We start from the raw sequence: 9822 nt of genomic DNA, 5'->3' as shown, positions 1-9822 counted from the left end.
TTGAATTACTCCCCCCACTGTGATTCTGGGTCATAGGCATCCAGAGATTTAGTGCATTTTTACTTACTCTGTGTTTCTGCTGTCAACATAGAATATGCTTGGCTGAGTTAGCCTGCTGGAGGATGAGACATCCATGGAGCAGAGCAAGGTTTCCCTGGTCACCCTCACTGAATCCTGTCTAGATTGGCTGATGGCCAACCAAACCCAAGATATGTGGAGGATTCCAGCCAAGATCAGCAGAGCCATCTGACTGACACCTACCTGATTCCAAATATATGAGCAAGGAATGTCTATTATGCCACCAAAGTTTTATAGCTATTTATTGTGGCTATAGAGATCTCATTTTTGGATGCATTATCAGATACAGCTTCTTCAAGTACCTAGAATATTCTCAGTCTTGTGTTTCTTGGGCTCTTGACCACTTGCTTTGCCTTAGGTATCACCTCACATAGTAACAGATTACCAGCAGGCTTGTATGATTCCTCTGCTTGAGATCAACTAGCCATATGTTCAGAATCTCTGGCTTATACCAACACTTCTGGACTTTAAAAACTCCATGCCACAATGACTTAAAAGGGCTAGGTGAAGCCCTTTCTTCCTCACTCTTATCAGCCTGGTTTGTACCTTTTTTTTTTTTTTTTTTTGAGACGGAGTTTCGCTCCTGTTACCCAAGCTGGAGTGCAATGGCCCGATCTCGGCTCACCGCAACCTCCGCCTCCTGGGTTCAGGCAATTCTCCTGCCTCAGCCTCCTGTGTAGTTGGGATTACAGGCACGCGCCACCATGCCCAGCTAATTTTTTGTATTTTTATTAGAGACGGGGTTTCATCATGTTGACCAGGATGGTCTCGATCTCTCGACCTCATGATCCACCCGCCTCGGCCTCCCAAAGCGCTGGGATTACAGGCGTGAGCCACCACATCCAGCTGGATTGTACCTTTAATAAAGTAGTGGATATATTTCCTTTAGGCTCTCTTCTAGGGAAGTCAGATGTTTTAGTCTGGGTTTATTTAGAAAAGCAGCACTGTTACAAGTGTTAATGAATAAAGAAGTTTAATAAAGAAATTAAAGTTTACCCCAATGTGGGAATTACTGGGGTAATAAAGGTCTGGAAGGCTACAGTAAAAGAGATTTAGAGAAGTAGTGACTAACTAGGTCAGCCCAAGATTCTCAAAGTGCTCGTGACTTCGTTTGTAGAAACATGTATATCTTAAGCATATCAAGGTTCTCATTCCTCTAATCTTTCTAGGAGCCCTTTGGTTCATCCTGAAAGTCCCCTAAATCCCTTCAGAAGTCTTAAAAAGGGTAAATGGCTATACCTTTTATTTGATCTTTTCTTTGAGGCCATATTAATGGCAGCTCTTTGGTTTGGTCTTTGTATTAGGCTGTGTTTGATGATCACATTTTATTTGATAAGAAACAATTTTATTTTCTAGTTCTGCATATCCTAGGTTATATATTTCGTTTCAGTTCCATTTGCCTTAATTTTGAGCTTTTCTGTTTCTTACATTTCTTATTTTGAAAAAATAAACTGACTGTTATTAAGTATAATAGGTAAGGTACCTAAGAGCCTCAAAATACTACCAAATGCCATGAATGCATTAGGTATACTTTTTTGTCTTCCATGTTACTGGAAGCATTAATTAGAGCAAATTTTTATCTCCAAATACTGACAGTTAAAAGACCCTAGTGAGGCCGGGCGCAGTGGCTCACGCCTGTAATCCCAGCACTTTGAGAGGCTGACGTGGGTGGATCACGAGGTCAGGAATTCAAGACCAGACTGGCCAACATGATGACACCCTGTCTCTGCAACAACAGCAACAACAACAAAAAAATACAAAAAGTAGCTGAGCATGGTGGCTCATGCCTATAATCCCAGATACTTGGGAGGCCAAGGTAGAAGAATTGCTTGAACTGGGACCCGGGAGGCAGAGGTTGCAGTGAGCCAAGATCATGCCACTACACTCCAGCTTGGGCTACAGAGTGAGACTCCTTCTCAAAAAAGAAAAAAAAAAAGACCCTAGTGAAAAGTTTAGCCAAACACATATTGACCCTACATTGAAGGCCACCAGCCAAAAATCACCACCCATATATAAGAGCCAGTCATCACTAGACACTTGGTGAATCCTTCAAATAAAAAGGAGGGGAGAAAATCCAAAGGAAATAGAGAATAATAATGGCAACAAAAAACAACTATCTTCAAAATAAGAGAGAATATATTGTATTCACAAAACAAGAATAGGAGAGTGTGAAAAAGACCAAACAATAAAAAAGAGATCCCAGAAATTTTTAAGTAATTGCTGAAATAAAAATTAAATATATGGTATAAATAAATTTTTTTTAAAAAACATGGTGTTAAGGTTTTACTCTGAGTGATGAGATAGAAAGCAATCAGGATTTAAGCAAAGGAGTGACAAGATTTGACTTATATTTTTAAAGGATTATTTTGGCTTCTTGGTGAAAAATAGACTGCAAGAGAGTAAGAAAATAGGAAGATCAATTGGAGTGCTATTTCGTAGTCCATTTGAGAGACAATATTTGCCTGCACGGGGGTTGTGATCATGGGAGAGTGATACAGAATGACAAGATCCTGCATATGTTTTGAAGGTAGTGCCAGTATTTGCAAATAGGTTAGATACTGTGGTAGACATGAAAATGTGCTGCCTAGATCCCCCTTCCAGGAAGGACTTGCTTATTAGCTGCAGGGAGTTTGGAAAACAGCAATCCTTCAGCTATCAGCACTTGATCAGCAACAGCTATAGAAAAAACTTCACCTGAGGTGACCCTTGCCCTAGATCTCAGGGCTGAACTTAGTGGAGATGTAAGGTCTTGCTGTTTCAGCCTCATTTATTACACTGTCAGGCAAAACCTGCCCCAGAGCTCCCTCTATTGGAACTTGATTTCTTCTGCCCAATCCTGCTTTCTCCCCTTCCCCTGCCAGGTGACACTTTCTAATAAACATCTTACACCCCATACTCCATCTCAGCATTTCTCTTTAGAGGACTCAATCTGTGGTCGTTGTTAGCAGGAGTTATCTGAGCTGCCATTGAGGATCCCATCACATGTGGCACATGGAACAAATAAACCCATGGCTCAAGGTGGTAACTTTTATTAGTGGTAAAAGGAGATTTACCCATGGAAGAGAATGTGCCAGTGAGTGCAAATATCAGGTATTTGAGACGCATGAAGGAAATAGTAGATTTAAGAATAACAGAATTGAATGACCAAGTGCCACTAATGTTCTATAGAAAGCGGGCTTCTTTGGTTGCATATAAAGCTTATCTAGGATTTAATAGTCCAAGTAGCCAAACTAGTGACACTTTCTAATAAACATCTTACATCTAATAAACATCTTTATTCTTAAGTGCCCTTAAGAATAAATACTGGAAGATCAAGCACAGCATGTGAATGGACATACTTATGTCAGGTATGTGCATGAACTGTAAAGGTCTCTGTGTCAATGTGCAGTGCTCACCAGAGAGCATTCAGTGCTGAAGAATCACTAAACAATAAAGCAAACTAAACACTTTGCCTAGTTGACATCATCCATCCTGCTTCAGTTATTGGCTACCCAGTGCTGGCACAGTGGGCACATGAATGGAGTGTCCACTGAGGAAGGGATGAAGACCAAGCATAGGTTCAGTAACTTGAGTTTCAACTTACCAAGGGTGCTGTAGCTCCTGCTGCTGCTGAATGTCCAGTGTACCAGGAACAGAGACAATTCTGCATCCCTGACATGATACCATTCTTCATGATCAAGCTGGTTACATTGGGCCCCTTCATCCTGAAAGAACCAACATTTCCTGGTCATAGAAATAGACACAATTTTCAGATATGAGTTTGCTTTTCCTGTATGCAGAGCCTCAGCCAGTATCACCATTTAAGTTTACTTAGTATTATATTCATCAGCATGGGATCTCACATGAGATCAGAAACCTATTTTATGGAAAAGCAAGTGCAGGAGTGGACCCATATCTGCAGGATCCACTAATAATATTTTTTTCACCAACCGGAATCTGTCAGTCTGATAGAACATTGTTATAGCCTGCTGAAGGTACAGCTGAACACCAGTTCATAGGCAATATTCCACAGGGATAGGATGCTATACTCCAAGATACAGAATATAATTGGATCAATTATCCTTATATAGCATGTGCCTCAATATGAACAAGAGATGGATATTGGAAGCCATTTATTCCTAAGAGTAGATGTAAAGAGGGTGGAAGAAGAGGTTCCTACCCTCCTTACCATCACCTTTAATGGCACATATGGTACTTTGCACTTCTTCATAACTTGGAACTCTGCAGTGAGAGGTCTTGGTCCCCCAAGGGGAAACACTTTTGCCAGGAGATACATCAAAAATCTCACTGAAAAACATACACTGCAGCAGCTACCTGGATACTTTAGGTTCCTTGTGTCCAGGGAACAGCAGCTAATAAAAGGAGTCAAGATCACTTGACCCTGATCAACAGGAGGTTGGAATCCTGGTTACACAACATGGGTGGATGTAGTAAGTGTGGTGCCCGCGTGATAAGCCTACCAAACTGAAACTGTAATGTGTAGGTGTGGCAACCCACCTTCAAGGACATGATGACCTGGAACTCAGTCCTCTCAAGGAATGTGGGTCTGAGTTACACCAGATAAACTACCAGGAGCAGCAGAGGTGGTAGCAGAGACTGGCAGAAATCTAGAATTGATAGTGGAGGTTGAGAGGATGTGACCAACTATTGATGGCATTCCTGAGCCTGACTGAAGCAGCAGGCACTGTAGTTTGGTCTGTTTACTTTCATCTTCTATTGCATTCCCACACCCCACTGCAGCAGCAAGCACTGTAATTTGTCCCACTAACCTCCATCTTCTAAATTTCCTGGGGGGCCAGGAAAAGAGGTCCCTTGAATTCTTTAGGAGCTGTTCCCGAAATATACAGGGAGACATAGATCTATGTGGAGCAAAGAGTAGATTGTAATCAGCAAAGAGATACGGTGCCCAATTCACTTTCAAGAAAGGACTAACTGCCCAGTTCCAGGGAATGAGGTCAGCAGCCTCCACCTGTCAGCTCCTTCAGAGTCTGCTTCAACTGCTGAAGGACATTGTGCTTGAGGTCATACCCTTCCCATGTCTGGTGACTGAAGTTCAGCTAAATGTAGCTGCCAAAGTTACCTTAATGAACACAGGAAGCAAAAAATCTAAGAGGTTAAACAGAGAATTGTGAGAAATAGCAAGTCATTTTTGTTTCAGAATATGACATTTTAAAGTAGCTTGTTATTCAGCAATAGGTAACAGAAAATGGTGACAGGAATGCGGTGTTATCACAACAAAAAGTTAAAACGTGTGATACTGGCTTTAGAACATGTAGCAGGTGACAACTGAAAGAGTGGCAAAGAGACTGTGGAAGCTGGAAATACAGTGTGGTAAGCCTAATAATGTCTCCTTAATGGTGTCCACCTAATCCTGAGAACCTCTGAATATGAATACCTTACATGATAAAAATGACTTTGCATATGTCATTAAGTTAAGCACTTTGAAATGTAGAGATTATCCTATTTTATCTAAGTAGGCTCAATACAAACATGAGTCCTTAAAAGTGAAAGATGGATACATAAGAGGATGTCAGAATGATGTGAAGTGAGAGGGACTCAACCTGTATTGGTGGTTTTACAGATGAGTGAAGGGAACTACAAGCCCCAAGCAGCCTCTGGAAGCTAGAAAAAGCAAAGAAACAGATTCTCTCCGGAGTGTCCAGAAAAGAATGTAGTTCAGCTAACACCTTGATTTTAAATCAGTGAGATTTTTGTGTTGGACTTCTACAGAACTATATAAGAATAAATTGTGTTGCTTAAGCACACTATAATACATGTGGCAAGGAGCTGCCAGCTAAGCCTTGAAGAATAGTGAACAAACCTTTACTGGAGGATGGGAAAGCAGTAAATACATTATTGAATTATTGAAAGAAATGGAGAGTTGAGTTATGCATTGACAGAATGCTTGGCAATAATTTTGCCTGTCTTAATATGGAATAGAAAATGAAACTTAATAGCTGGTTGATCTCTTGAGATTTCCAGGTGAATGCTGGAAGTACTGATTAACTTATTATGGCTGCTTCTCATAAGGTACAGGAAGACATTTACTGAGTGAACTAAAGAAGGAACTGTTCAATTTGAAAGCAGAATTTAGAGGAAATTTTCCAACACAGTACTTGTCATTTTTTTATAGAAAAGGAAAAATGAATGGAAGATGGAGCCAAAATCCCAGAGGGAGGATCCAAGAAGCAAGGAGAGCAATGGATTAGGAAACCACTACCAGCGGGATGAACTGAACCGCAATCAGCAATAGCCTCTTTCTTTGGTGTAGGGAGGCCCTGCAAGCAATTTTAGTTTTATACCTCCTGTTTCCTTGTCTCCCTTTTTTTGAATGATAGACTCTGTGTGGTGTTCCTCTCCTAGAAAACCTTCACTGGGAAAAGCTACTCTCAAGCATCTTTACTTGAGAAACAGTAACTGAGGATGTTTGTTATATCTGGACATGATTTAGATGATAAGATCTGAACTTAAATGTATTCCATAATATAATGAGACTTTAGGGTACAGAGTAAGTATATATATGCATGTTAGTGAGACAAGAACCATGGCCAGGGAGCAAACTGATAGTTTTCAAAGATGTCCCTCAAACAATTCCTCCTCTTCCTTGGACTCCTCTCTTCGGCGGGTAGAGTCCATTTCTTTTTCCTTTTAATCTGGATTGCCTTCTAACTCACTTTGACCAATAAAATACGGTAAAAGTAAGGTCTGGCAGTTTTCACTTTCACTCTCCTGAGCTTTCATGTTAGAATTCCACGATATCCTGCTAGAGATATCCACATTTCTAGGGACATTATGAGTCTAAAGACACCACATGGAGAGAAAGGCCACTTAGGGGAGAACTGAGATGCCCCAGTCAATAGCACTGCCGTAGTCTGTTTGGGCTACTATAACAAAAATGTCGTAGATTGAGTGACTTTTTTTCTTAAAAAAAAAAAGGAGATTGTGGAACCTGAAAATACAGTGTGGTAAGACTGGAGAGAAAGGCCACCTAGGGAAGAACTGAGACTTCCCAGTCAATAGCATTGCCTTAGTTGGGGCAATGCTTAGTTGGGGCTAAGGCAAATAATATAAATAATATAAATATAAATATAAATATAAATAGTTGGGGCTAGAACAAAAAATATCATAGATTGAGTGACTTAAACACCAGAAATTTATATCTTACATTTCTGAGACTTAAAGTCTGGATGTAAGATCAGGGTGTCAGCATGGCTGAGTGTTTAATGGGGGCTCCCTTCCTAGTTTGCAGACAGCCATCTTCCTGCTATACCCTCACACGATGGAGAGAGAGAGAGCACTCTGGCATCTTCATCCTTTTATAAGGGCACCAATCCCATCGTGGAGGGTCTTCAACCTCATGACTTCTTGTAACCAAATTACTTTTCAAAGTCCTCACCTCTAAATACAGCACATTGAGGTTTAGTGCTTCAACATACGAGTTTCAGTCCATAGAAAGCACCAAAGCCCCAGACAAGTTAGATCTTGAACCTCCTAATTCAGCTTAGCCACAGTCTGCATGCAATCACGTAAGTGATCCCGGGTGACACCATTTGGAGCTGAAGAACCAACAGCCAGTACACAGAAATGAGAAATTTTAAAATCGTCCATCTAAGCAGTTAAGTTTTGGGGTGATTTATTACGTAGCAATTGCTAACTGATACAACAGTCTTTTTGTTTGTAAAAGAGTGGATAAGAAGAAAACGTGTGAAGAAAAGACCTGTAGAAGGTTGGGGGCCTATGTACCTCTATTTTTTTTTCATAGTGCCGTGTTTCTTTCAGTCCATGCTAGTGGTATCTTCATCAATGCAATTTTCTTTAAAACTCTGTGAGCCTTTATATCAGATTAGTCCATCCCATTAGAAAAAAAAGCTACTTCTATAAATATTGAAACATTCCTTTTTTACCTTGGGCTGAGAATCAGGGTGCTATAGAAAATTCCCATAAGATTCTCTTGCCTACAGGGGTGATGAGGCATTGCTTGAAGTGATTCTAAAGTCTTCACAAAGGATCTTACAACAGCCTTTGATTTTATTTTACTCTGCGACCATGTTTTACTGTTGTCATCTTCGGCTTTTCTCATCTTTGCCCTGAGATCATTTATGAAGTGGAAAATACTTTGCTGGCTGGTGAAGTTGGGAATAGAAAACAGCAGAGAATACTTCAAAGAGTATTCTAAATATGCACTAAGTTTATAGGAAGATATGCAATCTACATATTTTAACTTCCTCTCTAGGCCAATTATAAAAATCTTTGAAAACTTAATACTATATTTTAGTATGAATATAAGTTAAACTTAGAGGTGATATCTATTTTGTGGTTAAATGTATTATAAACTTTTATTTAATGAAATATAGGAGAATCGTAACAAGCAGGCATGAATATTTAATGAGCAATGTTAATTTCTGAAGCAGAAAGAAAGATGAATAAAAATTCTGGTTTTACTTTTAAAAGTGAAAGCTAATTATTAGCTCAAGAAATACTTTGTTTGTTCTGTATGAAAGTGTTGATTGCACCTGGTTCTCTACTGCAAATTAAATAAAAATTCAAACATTTATAAAATAATATTTATTTGCCCTTGAACACTAAGACCTTAATGTGTACAATTTTATTAACAACATCAACTTTTAAAAACAAATATATATATTTGGCAGTGCTGCAAACAAAATCTAAATTATTGAATCAATTTTTCTAGTTGATGATTGTTTCTTTTTTAATTAAGCATATATTTTGAAATTTTATAACCACCCTGATTCTGAAAAATAAAGTCATTTGTTGCCTTCAAGGATCCTTAGGTCTAAGTAAAATGGATTCTAAAACCAAAATTAAAGCAAATCTAGATTGCTTATATTCCGAGAGATTAACTAAGCTTCTTATTTATTATAGAAGTTTTTTTTCACAGTTACCGTGATATATATTCCTGTCTGTTTTTGTATTATTAAATATTTGCTATTGTAACATTTTTTCCCTTCCAGTTTCTCAAACAAATATTTCACAAATGTTTTAGGCAACCCTAGAGAAATCTTTAATACTTTAATGAACAATACATTCTGCTTTTCATGCACTTTGTCCAGAGGGAAGAAAGGAGGAAGAAAGGAAAGGAAGAAGGAAAGAAAAGAAGGGACGGAGGATGGAAGGCAGGGAAATGGGAGGGAGGGAGGAGGCAAGAAGGTAAGGAAGGAGGGAGGGAGATAAAAGGGAATGAAAGAAGGGAGGGAGGGAGTGAGAAATGGCAGAAGGCAGGAAAGAATAGATGGAGGAAGGGAGGGAAGGAGAGAAGCAGCAAATAAACTGGCTGAACCAAGTGGCCTAATATTTTGTAATCTTAGGGGATATAATATCTTTTTTTTTCTTCCAAGACACATTTCCCTGAAAACATGTTATTTAAAAAATAGAAGTTTTCAGTGAGAACACATGGACACAGGGAGCGGAGCATCACACACTGGGGTCTGTTGGGGGGAAATAGGAGAGGGACAGCAAGGGGTGGGGAGTTGGGGAGAGATAGCATGGAGAGAAATGCCAGATATAGGTGAAGGGAAGGAAGGCAGCAAATCACCCTGCCACGTGTGTACCTATGCAACAATCTTGCATGTTCTTCACACATACCCCAAAACCTAAAATGCAATAAAAAAAATAGAAGTTTTTGTTATTTTTGGAAACTATTTTTGAAAGTTAAAAATGTTTTCCAAATTTAAGACTGGGCACCTCAGTTTATTTGAACAATAGGAATTAAGACTCTATTTCAAA

The 9822-nt window shown here is 39.3% G+C and overlaps 1 protein-coding gene across 2 annotated transcripts in view; it reads right to left on the bottom strand.

The window, feature by feature from the left end:
• The window catches only part of FAM227B (family with sequence similarity 227 member B), a 287158-nt gene that overhangs the window by 264410 nt on the left and 12926 nt on the right, over positions 1 to 9822 (bottom strand). The window contains exon 3 of one of the 2 annotated variants that reach the window (XM_032297816.1): positions 3662 to 3782. In XM_032297816.1, the coding sequence (XP_032153707.1) occupies positions 3662 to 3781 (120 nt within the window). In that variant the 5' untranslated portion in view covers position 3782. Of the gene's footprint in view, positions 1 to 3661; positions 3785 to 9822 lie in introns of those variants that run through there. The other variant, XM_032297818.1, reaches the window with a different exon arrangement.

The sequence above is a fragment of the Sapajus apella genome, unplaced genomic scaffold (assembly GCF_009761245.1).
Source record: "Sapajus apella isolate SASKATOON/1434 unplaced genomic scaffold, GSC_monkey_1.0 scaffold37, whole genome shotgun sequence".
Taxonomy (NCBI): Eukaryota; Metazoa; Chordata; class Mammalia; order Primates; family Cebidae; genus Sapajus; species Sapajus apella.
Note: the sequence above shows the minus strand (reverse complement) of the source record. Positions and strands in the feature narration are given on the sequence as shown.